This window comes from Mizuhopecten yessoensis, unplaced genomic scaffold, assembly GCF_002113885.1.
Source record: "Mizuhopecten yessoensis strain PY_sf001 unplaced genomic scaffold, ASM211388v2 scaffold8189, whole genome shotgun sequence".
In the NCBI taxonomy this organism is placed as follows: domain Eukaryota; kingdom Metazoa; phylum Mollusca; class Bivalvia; order Pectinida; family Pectinidae; genus Mizuhopecten; species Mizuhopecten yessoensis.
The window spans coordinates 17,236-35,099 of record NW_018407423.1 but is presented as its reverse complement, the minus strand read 5'-3'; the positions used below and the strand labels follow the sequence as shown (position 1 = coordinate 35,099).

Here is a 17,864-nt window from a genome sequence, read left to right as displayed (position 1 = left end):
AATGTAACAGTATCCCAGCTCATTGACTGTCCACGGTCGGGTAGAATAACCTTCAGGTATCCCTCATAGAGTGTTAACAGTTGTTCCAGTCAGATAACATTTTCATTCAAAAAAAAATTGTTTACAGAAACAAACTGACAATGATTGCTGAACCTCTGGAGAAAGGACTTGCAGAAGACATTGAGAACGAGATTGTACAGATCACATGGCCAAGGAAAAGACTGGGAGAATTCTTTCAGACTAAATATGACTGGGATTTGTTGGCAGCTCGTTCTATATGGGCTTTTGGACCAGACGCGACTGGTCCAAACATCCTTGTGGATGACACTTTACCATCTGAGGTACGGGCTAACACCATCATTTCATACTGACACTTTACCATCTGAGGTACGGACTAACACCATCATTTCATACTGACACATTACCATCTGAGGTACAGGCTAATAACACCATCATTTCATACTGACACATTACCATCTGAGGTACGGGCTAACACCATCATTTCATACTGACACTTCACCATCTGAGGTATGTTTCATACTGACACATTACCATCTGAGGTATGTTTCATACTGACACATTACCATCTGAGGTATGTTTCATACGGACACATTACCATCTGAGGTATGTTTCATACTGACACTTCACCATCTGGGGTATGTTTCATACAGACACATTACCATCTGGGGTATGTTTTATGCTGACACATTACCATCTGAGGTATGTTTCATACGGACACATTACCATCTGAGGTACTGGCTAGCACCATCATTTCATTCTATATTCATGACTGTGTTGGGGGTTTTTGAATGTCTCTCTAAATGTTGTAGAATCATTTGTTTGTTGTTGTTTGTTCATGAAATAGAGACAGACCTAGTAATTATGTCTCCCCTTCGAATGAAGAGAGACATATTGTATTAGTACTGGTTCTTCTACTTCTTCTTCTGGTTCTTCTTATCAAAATTGTCCGGGCTATAACTTTTAAACCGTTAAAGATATCTTGATGAAACTTTAGGTATGCTTGCATCACCTACAGGAAGTAGTAAGTGCATTGGAATTAGGTCACTGACCTTCACCTCAAGGTCAAAGGTCAAATAAGTGCACATTTTCAGTAAATTCTTGTCCGGCCCATAAATTTCAAACCGTTAAAGATATCTTGATCAAGCTTGAACTTTATCTGCATCACCCACAGAAGGTGTGCAGTGCAATATAATTAGGTCTTATGCTTCACTATATACAAATGTACAGAGTTACGGCCCTTTGTTTAATTTTAATGCGGAAGTTTGTCCGGAGCATAAGTTCCATGTTATTTCACCTACGTTGACCATACTTATCCTATTTATGCATATTGGGAAGGCGGAATCTGTCACACTAAAATCAGGTTTTCTGCCCCACTATATACAGAGTTATGGCCCTTTGTTTATTTTTAATACCGAAGTTTGTCCACGGCATAACTTCCATGTTATTTCACCTACATTGACCAAACTTGCTAAAGTTTTAATGTATCTTGGGGAGTAGGAGTGTCGCATTTTAAATTCGGGTCTCGTGCCCCACTATATAAAGTGATATGGCTCATTGTTAATTTTTTATACCAGAGTTTTTCTATTGGCTAATAAGGGGAGATATTCTAGTTTGATGTTGTTTTCCAGCTTGGGAAAGACTTTCAAGGCCTGCATTAACAGCTGCAGGTCCATTGGGTTTTACCCCTGAAATATAACATTAGACAAACCACATTAACAAACAGGCCCATAGTTAAAGTTCAAAAATCTGTTTGGTACATTTTGAATTAATTTCTGAAAATGTTAACGTTTTTCTGTGTGTTGTTTGGCGATGATGGTCAGTTGAGGAAGTTTGACTGTTGATAGGTAGAGAAGAGCTTACTAGGTGCGGTGAAGGACAGTATCGTACAAGGATTCCAATGGGCTACACGGGAGGGACCACTGTGTGATGAACGTGAGTACAGAACCAGTGTCAGGCTTTCTAGACATACTGATCAACATGTCCTATAAACAGCTCACCAGGCGAGAAATGTCTTATAAACAGCTCACCAGGCGAGAAATGTCCTATAAACAGCTCACCAGGCGAGAAATGCCTGTTAGCTGATTTTGCAGCATCCTTAGTCTGTCTGTCCATTCTTCATCAACTTTCTTTCAAATGATTTCTTAAAATCTAAAAGTTGTTGAGTCTTGCTATTGAGCTTGATGAGTTAGCGAGCAACCAAAGTTGTTCAAATGAATGATCTTGACCCTCAGGGTCATGGGTTAGAAATGTGAAAAACTTCCTCTAACAAACCATAATTCGCAGAGTAATGAAATTTAAATGTGTATTGCTATATATTTGTAAGTTAGGATTTGATCATGTTTATTATAGTCCTTTTTCTTTTCTGTAAATACCATAATAAAATTATACCAGAGACCTGTTATGAAAAGATTAAATTGTACAGTTAAAAATTAACTCAGTATTTCACAAAGCTGGATTCAGTGCAATAAATCCAATAAGGTTAATGTTGTACTACATTATTATCAGTTACATTATCATTTTTTGTCTTATTTTACATATAGCCATCAGAAATGTAAAGTTCAAGATCCTTGATGCTGTGATAGCCCAAGAACCAATACACAGGGGAGGTGGCCAGATTATTCCAACATCCAGAAGAGTGGCGTACTCTGCATTCTTAATGGTAAGTGGGAAGGAACAGCAAGAGAGCAAGTGTGCAAATCTGTGTCTGATTGCTTGTATAGCTTATTTGATTAACTTCTTCTTTTTTATTAGCTCACCTGGCACGAAGTGCCAAGTGAGCTTATGCCGTGGTGCGGCGTCCGTCCGGCGTCCGGCGTCAATATTTTACTTTAAACGACTTGTTCTTAATAACTGAAAGGCCTAGGGTGATGATATTTGGCCAGAAGCAAACTGGGATGAAGGGCTACCAAGTTTGTTCAAATAAATGACCTTCATCTATTTTCAAGGTCACAGGGGTCAAATATGTTAAAAACTTTAAACAACTTCCTCTCAATAACCAAACTGCCCAGGGATATGATATTTGGTCAGTAGCATGCTCGGGTGAAGGGCTACCAAGTTTGTTCAAATGAATGACCTTCAATTATATTCAAGGTCACAGGGGTCAATTGTCTTAAAAAAACTTTAAACAACTTCTTCTGAATAACCAAAATGCCCAGGGTGATGATATTTGGCCAGTAGCATGCTGAGATGAAGGGCTACAAAGTTTGTTCAAATGAATGACCTTCACCCATATTCAAGGTCACAGGGGTCAAATATGTTAAAAACTTTAAACAACTTCTTCTCAATAACCAAAATGCCCAGGGTAATGATATTTGGCCAGTAGCATGCTGAGATAAAGGGCTACAAAGTTTGTTCAAATAAATGACCTTCACCCATATTCAAGGTCACAGGGGTCAAATATGTTAAAAACTTTAAACAACTTCTTCTGAATAACCAAAATGCCCTGGGTGATGATATTTAGTCAGTAGCATACTAGGATCAAGGGCTACCAAGTTTGTTTAAATGTATGACCTTGAATCATATTCAAGGTCACAAGGAGCAAATATGTTTAAAATATTTCAACAACTTGTTCTGAATAACCAAAAGGCTCAGGATGTTGATATTTAGTTAGTAGCATATGCTGGGATCAAGGACTACTATGTTTGTTAAAGTGAATGACTTTGACTTATATTCAAGGTCACAGGGGTCAAATTTGTTTAAAATCTTTAAACAACCTCTTATGAATAACCATGGGTCCCAGGATGTTTATACTTTGCTAGTTTCATCCTGAGATGAAAGGCTATACAATGTGTCCAACATAATGACTTTGTTCGACTTTCAATCACAGGGGTGAAATGTTTTAAAAAAAAATAACAAGGTCTTTTGAACGAATTTTAATCATAAATACTGATATTTTGCCTGCAGCTTTATTTTAGATCACTTTTAAGGTTACAAGTGTGAGTTTTATACCAGGTGAGCGATGCAGGCCCATTGGGCCTCTTGTTGTAACTCAGATAAGATACTGAGTGTTATAATGAGTGTTTTATGGTTAGGCTGTTAGATACTGAGTGTTAAAATAAGTGTTTTATGGTAAGGCTGTTAGATATCCAGTGTTATAATGAGTGTTTTATGGTTAGGCCGTTAGATACCGAGTGTTACAATGAGTGTTTTATGGTAAGGCTGTTAAATACCAAGTGTTATAATAAGTGTTTTATGGTTAGGCTGTTAGATACCCAGTGTTATAATGAGTGTTTTATGGTTAGGCTATTAGATACCCAGTGTTATAATGAGTGCTTTAAGGTTAGGCTGTTACATACCCAGTGTTTTAATGAGTGTTTTATGGTTAGGCTGTTAGATACGAAGTGTTTTAATGAGTGTTTTATGGTTAGGCTATTAGATACCCAGTGTTATAATGAGTGCTTTAAGGTTAGGCTGTTACATACCCAGTGTTTTAATGAGTGTTTTATGGTTAGGCTGTTAGATACGAAGTGTTTTAATGAGTGTTTTATGGTTAGGCTGTTATATACTGAGTGTTATATTGAGTGTTTTATGGTGAGGCTATTAGATACTGAATGTTATAATGAGTGTTTTATGGTTAGGCTGTTAGATACCAAGAGTTTTAATGAGTGTTTTATGGTTAGGCTGTTATATACCGAGTGTTATAATGAGTGTTTTATGGTTAGGCCATTAGATACCCAGTGTTATAATGAGTGTTTTAAGGGTAGGCTGTTAGATACAGAGTGTTATAATGAGCGTTTTATGGTTAGGCTGTTAGATACCGAGTGTTATAATGAGTGTTTTAAGGTTAGGCTGTTAGATACAGAGTGTTATAATGAGTGTTGTATAGTTAGGCTGTTAGATACAGAGTGTTATAATGAGTGTTTTATGGGTAGGCTGTTAGATACCCAGTGTTATAATGAGTGTTTTATGGTTAGGCTGTTAGATACCAAGTGTTTTAATGAGTGTTTTATGGTTAGGCTGTTATATACTGAGTGTTATAATGAGTGTTTTATGGTGAGGCTATTAGATACTGAATGTTATAATGAGTGTTTTATGGTTAGGCTGTTAGATACCCAGTGTTATAATAAATGTTTTATGGTTAGGGTGTTAGATACTGAGCATTATAATGAGTGTTTTATGGGTAGGCTGTTAGATACTGAGTGTTATAATGAGTGTTTTATGGTTAGGCTGTTAGATACTGAGTGTTATAATGAGTGTTTTAAGGTTAGGCTGTTACATACCCAGTCTTATAATGAGTGTTTTATGGTAAGGCTGTTATTTACTGAGTGTTTTAATGAGTGATTTATGGTCCGGCTGTTAGATACCCAGGGTTATAATGAGTGTTTTATGGTTAGGCCGTTAGATACCGAGTGTTATAATGAGTGTTTTAAGGTTAGGCTGTTAGATACTGAGCATTATAATGAGTGTTTTATGTTTAGGCTGTTAGATACCCAGTGTTATAATGAGTGTTTTATGGTTAAGCTGTTAGATACTGAGTGTTATAATGAGTGTTTTAAGGTTAGGCTGTTACATACCCAGTGTTTTAATGAGTGTTTTATGGTTAGGCTATTAGATACCCAGTGTTATAATGTGTGCTTTAAGGTTAGGCTGTTATTTACTGAGTGTTTTAATGAGTGATTTCTTTTCCGGCTGTTAGATACCCAGTGTTATAATGAGTGTTTTATGGTTAGGCCGTTAGATACCGAGTGTTATAATGAGTGTTTTAAGGTTAGGCTGTTAGATACAGAGTGCTATAATGAGTGTTTAATGGTTAGGCTGTTAGATACCCAGTGTTATAATGAGTGGTTTATGGTTAGTCTGTTAGATACCGAGTGTTATAATGAGTGTTTTATGGTTAGGCTGTTATATACCGAGTGTTTTAAGGTTAGGCTGTTAGATTCTGAGTGTTATAATGAGTGTTTTAAGGTTAGGCTGTTAGATTCTGAGTGTTGTAATGAGTGTTTTAAGGTTAGGCTGTTACATACCCAGTGTTTTAATGAGTGTTTTATGGTTAGGCTGTTAGATACCGAGTGTTATAATGAGTGTGTTATGGTTAGGCTATTAGATACCCAGTGTTATAATGAGTGCTTTAAGGTTAGGCTGTTATTTACTGAGTGTTATAATGAGTGATTTATGGTCCGGCTGTAAGATACCCAGTGTTATAATGAGTGATTTATGGTCCAGCTGTTAGATACCGAGTGTTATAATGAGTGTTTTATATTTAGGCTGTTAGATATAGAGTGTTATAATGAGTGTTGTATAGTTAGGCTGTTACAAACCGAGTGTTATAATGAGTTTTATGGTAAGGCTGTTAAATACAAAGTGTTATAATGAGTGTTTTATGGTTAGGCTGTTAGATACAGAGTGTTATAATGAGTGTTTTATGGTCAGGCTGTTAGATACCCAGTGTTATAATAAGTGGTTTATTGTTAGTCTGTTATATACCGAGTGTTATAATGTGTGTTTTATGGTTAGGCTATTAAATACTGAATGTGATAATGAGTGTTTTATGGTTAGGCTGTTAGATACTGATTGTGATAATGAGTGTTTTATGGTTAGGCTATTAGATACCCAGTGTTATAATGAGTGCTTTAAGGTTAGGCTGTTATTTACTGAGTGTTTTAATGAGTGATTTCTTGTCCGGCTGTTAGATACCCAGTGTTATAATGAGTGTTTTATGGTTAGGCCGTTAGATACCGAGTGTTATAATGAGTGTTTTAAGGTTAGGCTGTTTGATACAGAGTGTTATAATGAGTGTTTTATGGTTAGGCTTTTAGATACAGAGTGTTATAATGAGTGTTTTATGGTTAGGCTGTTAGATACCCAGTGTTATAATGAGTGGTTTATGGTTAGGCTGTTAGATACCGAGTGTTATAATGAGTGTTTTATGGTTAGGCTGTTAGATACCCAGTGTTATAATGAGTGTTTTATGGTTAGGCTGTTAGATACCCAGTGTTATAATGAGTGTTTTATGGTTAGGCTGTTAGATACCCAGTGTTATAATGAGTGTTTTATGGTTAGGCTGTTAGATACCCAGTGTTATAATGAGTGTTTTATGGTTAGGCTGTTAGATACCCAGTGTTATAATGAGTGTTTTATGGTTAGGCTGTTAGATACCCAGTGTTATAATGAGTGTTTTATGGTTAGGCTGTTAGATACCCAGTGTTATAATGAGTGTTTTATGGTTAGGCTGTTAGATACCCAGTGTTATAATGAGTGTTTTATGGTTAGGCTGTTAGATACCCAGTGTTATAATGAGTGTTTTATGGTTAGGCTGTTAGATACCCAGTGTTATAATGAGTGTTTTATGGTTAGGCTGTTAGATACCCAGTGTTATAATGAGTGTTTTATGGTTAGGCTGTTAGATACCCAGTGTTATAATGAGTGTTTTATGGTTAGGCTGTTAGATACCCAGTGTTATAATGAGTGTTTTATGGTTAGGCTGTTAGATACCCAGTGTTATAATGAGTGTTTTATGGTTAGGCTGTTAGATACCCAGTGTTATAATGAGTGTTTTATGGTTAGGCTGTTAGATACCCAGTGTTATAATGAGTGTTTTATGGTTAGGCTGTTAGATACCCAGTGTTATAATGAGTGTTTTATGGTTAGGCTGTTAGATACCCAGTGTTATAATGAGTGTTTTATGGTTAGGCTGTTAGATACCCAGTGTTATAATGAGTGTTTTATGGTTAGGCTGTTAGATACCCAGTGTTATAATGAGTGTTTTATGGTTAGGCTGTTAGATACCCAGTGTTATAATGAGTGTTTTATGGTTAGGCTGTTAGATACCCAGTGTTATAATGAGTGTTTTATGGTTAGGCTGTTAGATACCCAGTGTTATAATGAGTGTTTTATGGTTAGGCTGTTAGATACCCAGTGTTATAATGAGTGTTTTATGGTTAGGCTGTTAGATACCCAGTGTTATAATGAGTGTTTTATGGTTAGGCTGTTAGATACCCAGTGTTATAATGAGTGTTTTATGGTTAGGCTGTTAGATACCCAGTGTTATAATGAGTGTTTTATGGTTAGGCTGTTAGATACCCAGTGTTATAATGAGTGTTTTATGGTTAGGCTGTTAGATACCCAGTGTTATAATGAGTGTTTTATGGTTAGGCTGTTAGATACCCAGTGTTATAATGAGTGTTTTATGGTTAGGCTGTTAGATACCCAGTGTTATAATGAGTGTTTTATGGTTAGGCTGTTAGATACCCAGTGTTATAATGAGTGTTTTATGGTTAGGCTGTTAGATACCCAGTGTTATAATGAGTGTTTTATGGTTAGGCTGTTAGATACCCAGTGTTATAATGAGTGTTTTATGGTTAGGCTGTTAGATACCCAGTGTTATAATGAGTGTTTTATGGTTAGGCTGTTAGATACCCAGTGTTATAATGAGTGTTTTATGGTTAGGCTGTTAGATACCCAGTGTTATAATGAGTGTTTTATGGTTAGGCTGTTAGATACCCAGTGTTATAATGAGTGTTTTATGGTTAGGCTGTTAGATACCCAGTGTTATAATGAGTGTTTTATGGTTAGGCTGTTAGATACCCAGTGTTATAATGAGTGTTTTATGGTTAGGCTGTTAGATACCCAGTGTTATAATGAGTGTTTTATGGTTAGGCTGTTAGATACCCAGTGTTATAATGAGTGTTTTATGGTTAGGCTGTTAGATACCCAGTGTTATAATGAGTGTTTTATGGTTAGGCTGTTAGATACCCAGTGTTATAATGAGTGTTTTATGGTTAGGCTGTTAGATACCCAGTGTTATAATGAGTGTTTTATGGTTAGGCTGTTAGATACCCAGTGTTATAATGAGTGTTTTATGGTTAGGCTGTTAGATACCCAGTGTTATAATGAGTGTTTTATGGTTAGGCTGTTAGATACCCAGTGTTATAATGAGTGTTTTATGGTTAGGCTGTTAGATACCCAGTGTTATAATGAGTGTTTTATGGTTAGGCTGTTAGATACCCAGTGTTATAATGAGTGTTTTATGGTTAGGCTGTTAGATACCCAGTGTTATAATGAGTGTTTTATGGTTAGGCTGTTAGATACCCAGTGTTATAATGAGTGTTTTATGGTTAGGCTGTTAGATACCCAGTGTTATAATGAGTGTTTTATGGTTAGGCTGTTAGATACCCAGTGTTATAATGAGTGTTTTATGGTTAGGCTGTTAGATACCCAGTGTTATAATGAGTGTTTTATGGTTAGGCTGTTAGATACCCAGTGTTATAATGAGTGTTTTATGGTTAGGCTGTTAGATACCCAGTGTTATAATGAGTGTTTTATGGTTAGGCTGTTAGATACCCAGTGTTATAATGAGTGTTTTATGGTTAGGCTGTTAGATACCCAGTGTTATAATGAGTGTTTTATGGTTAGGCTGTTAGATACCCAGTGTTATAATGAGTGTTTTATGGTTAGGCTGTTAGATACCCAGTGTTATAATGAGTGTTTTATGGTTAGGCTGTTAGATACCCAGTGTTATAATGAGTGTTTTATGGTTAGGCTGTTAGATACCCAGTGTTATAATGAGTGTTTTATGGTTAGGCTGTTAGATACCCAGTGTTATAATGAGTGTTTTATGGTTAGGCTGTTAGATACCCAGTGTTATAATGAGTGTTTTATGGTTAGGCTGTTAGATACCCAGTGTTATAATGAGTGTTTTATGGTTAGGCTGTTAGATACCCAGTGTTATAATGAGTGTTTTATGGTTAGGCTGTTAGATACCCAGTGTTATAATGAGTGTTTTATGGTTAGGCTGTTAGATACCCAGTGTTATAATGAGTGTTTTATGGTTAGGCTGTTAGATACCCAGTGTTATAATGAGTGTTTTATGGTTAGGCTGTTAGATACCCAGTGTTATAATGAGTGTTTTATGGTTAGGCTGTTAGATACCCAGTGTTATAATGAGTGTTTTATGGTTAGGCTGTTAGATACCCAGTGTTATAATGAGTGTTTTATGGTTAGGCTGTTAGATACCCAGTGTTATAATGAGTGTTTTATGGTTAGGCTGTTAGATACCCAGTGTTATAATGAGTGTTTTATGGTTAGGCTGTTAGATACCCAGTGTTATAATGAGTGTTTTATGGTTAGGCTGTTAGATACCCAGTGTTATAATGAGTGTTTTATGGTTAGGCTGTTAGATACCCAGTGTTATAATGAGTGTTTTATGGTTAGGCTGTTAGATACCCAGTGTTATAATGAGTGTTTTATGGTTAGGCTGTTAGATACCCAGTGTTATAATGAGTGTTTTATGGTTAGGCTGTTAGATACCCAGTGTTATAATGAGTGTTTTATGGTTAGGCTGTTAGATACCCAGTGTTATAATGAGTGTTTTATGGTTAGGCTGTTAGATACCCAGTGTTATAATGAGTGTTTTATGGTTAGGCTGTTAGATACCCAGTGTTATAATGAGTGTTTTATGGTTAGGCTGTTAGATACCCAGTGTTATAATGAGTGTTTTATGGTTAGGCTGTTAGATACCCAGTGTTATAATGAGTGTTTTATGGTTAGGCTGTTAGATACCCAGTGTTATAATGAGTGTTTTATGGTTAGGCTGTTAGATACCCAGTGTTATAATGAGTGTTTTATGGTTAGGCTGTTAGATACCCAGTGTTATAATGAGTGTTTTATGGTTAGGCTGTTAGATACCCAGTGTTATAATGAGTGTTTTATGGTTAGGCTGTTAGATACCCAGTGTTATAATGAGTGTTTTATGGTTAGGCTGTTAGATACCCAGTGTTATAATGAGTGTTTTATGGTTAGGCTGTTAGATACCCAGTGTTATAATGAGTGTTTTATGGTTAGGCTGTTAGATACCCAGTGTTATAATGAGTGTTTTATGGTTAGGCTGTTAGATACCCAGTGTTATAATGAGTGTTTTATGGTTAGGCTGTTAGATACCCAGTGTTATAATGAGTGTTTTATGGTTAGGCTGTTAGATACCCAGTGTTATAATGAGTGTTTTATGGTTAGGCTGTTAGATACCCAGTGTTATAATGAGTGTTTTATGGTTAGGCTGTTAGATACCCAGTGTTATAATGAGTGTTTTATGGTTAGGCTGTTAGATACCCAGTGTTATAATGAGTGTTTTATGGTTAGGCTGTTAGATACCCAGTGTTATAATGAGTGTTTTATGGTTAGGCTGTTAGATACCCAGTGTTATAATGAGTGTTTTATGGTTAGGCTGTTAGATACCCAGTGTTATAATGAGTGTTTTATGGTTAGGCTGTTAGATACCCAGTGTTATAATGAGTGTTTTATGGTTAGGCTGTTAGATACCCAGTGTTATAATGAGTGTTTTATGGTTAGGCTGTTAGATACCCAGTGTTATAATGAGTGTTTTATGGTTAGGCTGTTAGATACCCAGTGTTATAATGAGTGTTTTATGGTTAGGCTGTTAGATACCCAGTGTTATAATGAGTGTTTTATGGTTAGGCTGTTAGATACCCAGTGTTATAATGAGTGTTTTATGGTTAGGCTGTTAGATACCCAGTGTTATAATGAGTGTTTTATGGTTAGGCTGTTAGATACCCAGTGTTATAATGAGTGTTTTATGGTTAGGCTGTTAGATACCCAGTGTTATAATGAGTGTTTTATGGTTAGGCTGTTAGATACCCAGTGTTATAATGAGTGTTTTATGGTTAGGCTGTTAGATACCCAGTGTTATAATGAGTGTTTTATGGTTAGGCTGTTAGATACCCAGTGTTATAATGAGTGTTTTATGGTTAGGCTGTTAGATACCCAGTGTTATAATGAGTGTTTTATGGTTAGGCTGTTAGATACCCAGTGTTATAATGAGTGTTTTATGGTTAGGCTGTTAGATACCCAGTGTTATAATGAGTGTTTTATGGTTAGGCTGTTAGATACCCAGTGTTATAATGAGTGTTTTATGGTTAGGCTGTTAGATACCCAGTGTTATAATGAGTGTTTTATGGTTAGGCTGTTAGATACCCAGTGTTATAATGAGTGTTTTATGGTTAGGCTGTTAGATACCCAGTGTTATAATGAGTGTTTTATGGTTAGGCTGTTAGATACCCAGTGTTATAATGAGTGTTTTATGGTTAGGCTGTTAGATACCCAGTGTTATAATGAGTGTTTTATGGTTAGGCTGTTAGATACCCAGTGTTATAATGAGTGTTTTATGGTTAGGCTGTTAGATACCCAGTGTTATAATGAGTGTTTTATGGTTAGGCTGTTAGATACCCAGTGTTATAATGAGTGTTTTATGGTTAGGCTGTTAGATACCCAGTGTTATAATGAGTGTTTTATGGTTAGGCTGTTAGATACCCAGTGTTATAATGAGTGTTTTATGGTTAGGCTGTTAGATACCCAGTGTTATAATGAGTGTTTTATGGTTAGGCTGTTAGATACCCAGTGTTATAATGAGTGTTTTATGGTTAGGCTGTTAGATACCCAGTGTTATAATGAGTGTTTTATGGTTAGGCTGTTAGATACCCAGTGTTATAATGAGTGTTTTATGGTTAGGCTGTTAGATACCCAGTGTTATAATGAGTGTTTTATGGTTAGGCTGTTAGATACCCAGTGTTATAATGAGTGTTTTATGGTTAGGCTGTTAGATACCCAGTGTTATAATGAGTGTTTTATGGTTAGGCTGTTAGATACCCAGTGTTATAATGAGTGTTTTATGGTTAGGCTGTTAGATACCCAGTGTTATAATGAGTGTTTTATGGTTAGGCTGTTAGATACCCAGTGTTATAATGAGTGTTTTATGGTTAGGCTGTTAGATACCCAGTGTTATAATGAGTGTTTTATGGTTAGGCTGTTAGATACCCAGTGTTATAATGAGTGTTTTATGGTTAGGCTGTTAGATACCCAGTGTTATAATGAGTGTTTTATGGTTAGGCTGTTAGATACCCAGTGTTATAATGAGTGTTTTATGGTTAGGCTGTTAGATACCCAGTGTTATAATGAGTGTTTTATGGTTAGGCTGTTAGATACCCAGTGTTATAATGAGTGTTTTATGGTTAGGCTGTTAGATACCCAGTGTTATAATGAGTGTTTTATGGTTAGGCTGTTAGATACCCAGTGTTATAATGAGTGTTTTATGGTTAGGCTGTTAGATACCCAGTGTTATAATGAGTGTTTTATGGTTAGGCTGTTAGATACCCAGTGTTATAATGAGTGTTTTATGGTTAGGCTGTTAGATACCCAGTGTTATAATGAGTGTTTTATGGTTAGGCTGTTAGATACCCAGTGTTATAATGAGTGTTTTATGGTTAGGCTGTTAGATACCCAGTGTTATAATGAGTGTTTTATGGTTAGGCTGTTAGATACCCAGTGTTATAATGAGTGTTTTATGGTTAGGCTGTTAGATACCCAGTGTTATAATGAGTGTTTTATGGTTAGGCTGTTAGATACCCAGTGTTATAATGAGTGTTTTATGGTTAGGCTGTTAGATACCCAGTGTTATAATGAGTGTTTTATGGTTAGGCTGTTAGATACCCAGTGTTATAATGAGTGTTTTATGGTTAGGCTGTTAGATACCCAGTGTTATAATGAGTGTTTTATGGTTAGGCTGTTAGATACCCAGTGTTATAATGAGTGTTTTATGGTTAGGCTGTTAGATACCCAGTGTTATAATGAGTGTTTTATGGTTAGGCTGTTAGATACCCAGTGTTATAATGAGTGTTTTATGGTTAGGCTGTTAGATACCCAGTGTTATAATGAGTGTTTTATGGTTAGGCTGTTAGATACCCAGTGTTATAATGAGTGTTTTATGGTTAGGCTGTTAGATACCCAGTGTTATAATGAGTGTTTTATGGTTAGGCTGTTAGATACCCAGTGTTATAATGAGTGTTTTATGGTTAGGCTGTTAGATACCCAGTGTTATAATGAGTGTTTTATGGTTAGGCTGTTAGATACCCAGTGTTATAATGAGTGTTTTATGGTTAGGCTGTTAGATACCCAGTGTTATAATGAGTGTTTTATGGTTAGGCTGTTAGATACCCAGTGTTATAATGAGTGTTTTATGGTTAGGCTGTTAGATACCCAGTGTTATAATGAGTGTTTTATGGTTAGGCTGTTAGATACCCAGTGTTATAATGAGTGTTTTATGGTTAGGCTGTTAGATACCCAGTGTTATAATGAGTGTTTTATGGTTAGGCTGTTAGATACCCAGTGTTATAATGAGTGTTTTATGGTTAGGCTGTTAGATACCCAGTGTTATAATGAGTGTTTTATGGTTAGGCTGTTAGATACCCAGTGTTATAATGAGTGTTTTATGGTTAGGCTGTTAGATACCCAGTGTTATAATGAGTGTTTTATGGTTAGGCTGTTAGATACCCAGTGTTATAATGAGTGTTTTATGGTTAGGCTGTTAGATACCCAGTGTTATAATGAGTGTTTTATGGTTAGGCTGTTAGATACCCAGTGTTATAATGAGTGTTTTATGGTTAGGCTGTTAGATACCCAGTGTTATAATGAGTGTTTTATGGTTAGGCTGTTAGATACCCAGTGTTATAATGAGTGTTTTATGGTTAGGCTGTTAGATACCCAGTGTTATAATGAGTGTTTTATGGTTAGGCTGTTAGATACCCAGTGTTATAATGAGTGTTTTATGGTTAGGCTGTTAGATACCCAGTGTTATAATGAGTGTTTTATGGTTAGGCTGTTAGATACCCAGTGTTATAATGAGTGTTTTATGGTTAGGCTGTTAGATACCCAGTGTTATAATGAGTGTTTTATGGTTAGGCTGTTAGATACCCAGTGTTATAATGAGTGTTTTATGGTTAGGCTAGGTAACAGCTGTGGTTATAGTTAGATTCTGTACAAGTTTCATTGTGTTTCCTATGTTACATGCTTGCGGGAGTCTTAGAAATTTCATTATAGGAGATATTGACATAAGTATATACTGTGTGAATGAGATCGGCTGTTTAGAGGAAGAAATGTGTTACTTGAACATGGTTGTTGACTGTTTCAGGCTACACCGAGGATGATGGAGCCGTACAATTTTGTTGAGGTGATGGCCCCTGCTGACTGTGTGTCAGCGGTTTATACTGTGCTGGCTCGGCGAAGGTAGGACAAAATCTGTCGATCATTCCTTCAAGATCCTCTCACCTTAAGTAATAGTATTCATGTTCATGCTCCATCAGAACTTATCCTCAAACAGTCTGCACAGTTCTTTAAGACCTTCAAATGTAAACTTCCTTTAGTGTTTCCTTGACAAAAAGCACTTGCTTGAGACTCGCCTTGGAACACTGGTTTGACCATTTTACTCACTGACTTGAATTGTTTGCTGACTTTACCTTTTGCTACACAAATTTGTAATGTACAGAGATTTCACAGGATATATTCTATTTCATTGTGAGTGATTTTGTGATATTTTCAGAGGACATGTAACCCAAGATGCACCTGTACCTGGTTCACCACTGTACACAATAAAAGCCTTTATTCCGGCCATTGACTCGTTTGGTTTTGAGACTGACCTTCGGACACACACTCAAGGTCAGGCGTTCTGCCTGTCCGTGTTTCATCACTGGCAGATCGTACCTGGTGACCCCCTTGACAAGAGTATCACTATCCGACCCCTAGAGCCACAGCCAGCCACACATCTGGCCAGGGAGTTCATGATCAAGTCACGTAGGAGGAAGGTAGGGCATCGAAAAGGGATTTTTGTAGACTGGAACTTCATATATTAAATACATCATAGTCTAGACAACAGTATGTTGAAAAAGTAAATTATCATTATGTATGTGAATGATTTTAACAAAGAGAACATCTATCAGGTTTTTAAAATAAAACATGTATTGAAGCCAAAGAGAAAAGTTTACAATTTCCATTTCATATTTTAAAGTTAAGTTTACTGATTATAAAATTTCTACAAGGAAATGCAAGTACATAGTTACTGAAACATAAAATAACTGACAAAGCTTTGTGGCTTGAGAAATATAGACTAGTGCTTTGTGGCCTGAGAAATAGTGACCAGTGCTTTCTGGCCTGAGAAGTATTGACCAGTGCTTTGTGGCCTGAGAAATATTGACCAGTGTTTTGTGGCCTGAGAAATATTAACCTGTGCTTTGTGGCCTGAGGAATATTGACCAGTGCTTTGTGGCCTGAGAAATATTGACCAGTGCTTCGTGGCCTGAGACATATTGACCAGTGCTTTGTGGCCTGAGAAATATTGACCAGTGTTTTGTGGCCTGAGAAATATTAACCTGTGCTTTGTGGCCTGAGGAATATTGACCATTGCTTTGTGGCCTGAGAAATATTGACCAGTGCTTTGTGGCCAGAGAAATATTGACCAGTGCTTGTGTTCTATGAAATATTGACCAGTGTGTTGTCCATACTTTTCAGGGCCTGAGTGAAGATGTCAGCATCAACAAGTTTTTCGACGACCCTATGTTGTTGGAGTTGGCCAAGCAGGATGTCATGCTGAATTATCCAATGTGATCGCGTCAGCCATGTGTAGACAGCTGTAAACACTTCAGATCATATCTCACCAGAAAGTTGGACCAGAAACTGGACACCTTTTCTTGATATAAAAGTCGCCTCCCCAGAAATATCACCAAATCCTTTTGAATTCAAAGACATACTTGTTGAATGTTTCCAAACTAGGAAATATGATATAGTTTTTTAAGGTTAAGGCTTTTACTGAAGGAAATCTTGGTAAATGTACTAGTGTGGGATTGGCTTGATGAGCAGAGGTTTGTGAACCAGTGAAGGATGCTGTCACTGAACAGCTGTACAGACAACATGCATATCTGTGAGGCTGACTCTGTTACGTACTGTATAGCTGAGGATTTTATTGAGTACGTTAAAATGTCTCGAACTTATACAAGAATGGATGTTATAGACATTTTAACAGACGCACCACACAGTTAAATTATTGCTGTGATCAATAAATTGATAAAAAAAATATCAACCAATCGGAACTGAAACAGGCTAAGCATATCTGAAGATGTATACTTTTACTATTCACTGAAGTTTGGAAAATTTAAAGTGTCACTGAGAAGTTAGCGTTAACCAACATTTATACCTGTAAAACAGTAGAAAAGAATGGTTGAGGTTAACATCAGTTTCTCATTATCTGCCACATATATAGTCCATTGGTGTATAGTGATTATATCATGTTTTCATCAAATATCATAATGTAAATAAACACGACTGAACACATATTATTTACTGTTATCATTTGTTAGGAGCGTAATATTTATTATATTATTGGTTTGACATGTCTACCTGTTTGTCTATCAAATAATTTTAAGTACCAGTACTTGATTTCTTGTATTGGAAATAAATGTTTGCTTGCAATTGTAGCCCAGATATCCTACAGCACGTTCTCAGTCTGAATATCACTGCCGAAAACACACAGAAATCCTCAATATCACTGCAGTAAACAAACAGAAATCCTCGATATCACTGCCGTAAACACACACAAATCCTCAATATCACTGCCGAAAACACACAGAAATCCTCAATATCACTGCCGTAAACACACACAAATCCTCAATATCACTGCCGTAAACAAACAGAAATCCTCAATATCACTGCTGAAAACACAAAGAAATCCTCAATATCACTGCCGAAAACACACAGAAATCCTTAAAATCATTGCCGAAAACACACAGAAATCCGCCTCAATTTTGCTGCCGAAAACACACAGAGATCCTCAATATCACTGCTAGTGCCAAAAACACACAGAAGTCCTCAATATCATTGCCGAAAACACTCATAAATCCACAATATTACTGCCGAAAACACATAGAAATCCTCAATATCACTGCTGAAAACACAGAAATCCTCAATATCACTGTCAAAAACACACAGAAATCCTCAATATCACTGCCTAAAACACACAGAAATCCTCAATATCACTGCCGAAAACACACAGAAATCCACAATATCACTGC

The 17,864-nt window shown here is 36.5% G+C and overlaps 1 protein-coding gene across 1 annotated transcript; it reads left to right on the top strand.

Annotated features, from left to right (window-relative positions):
- The first annotated feature begins 131 nt into the window (after window positions 1-131).
- Window positions 132-17,127, top strand: LOC110455260 (116 kDa U5 small nuclear ribonucleoprotein component-like). The gene is made up of 6 exons (XM_021505265.1): window positions 132-341; window positions 1,866-1,953; window positions 2,562-2,680; window positions 14,936-15,030; window positions 15,344-15,605; window positions 16,309-17,127. The coding sequence occupies exons 1-6, from the start codon at window positions 141-143 to the stop codon at window positions 16,402-16,404; spliced, it is 861 nt and encodes a 286-aa protein (XP_021360940.1). The 5' UTR covers window positions 132-140; the 3' UTR covers window positions 16,405-17,127.
- The last annotated feature ends 737 nt before the right edge of the window (window positions 17,128-17,864 follow it).

What these genes read in the sequence shown, in the direction of transcription:
- LOC110455260 (XM_021505265.1), top strand. Translation starts at nt 141, where the DNA reads ATGATTGCTGAACCTCTGGAGAAAGGACTTGCAGAAGACATTGAGAAC. An exon ending in ACTGTGCTGGCTCGGCGAAG is followed by an intron (nt 15,031 to 15,343) that starts GTAGGACAAAAT and finishes TGATATTTTCAG; the next exon opens with AGGACATGTAACCCAAGATG. An exon ending in TCAAGTCACGTAGGAGGAAG is followed by an intron (nt 15,606 to 16,308) that starts GTAGGGCATCGA and finishes CATACTTTTCAG; the next exon opens with GGCCTGAGTGAAGATGTCAG.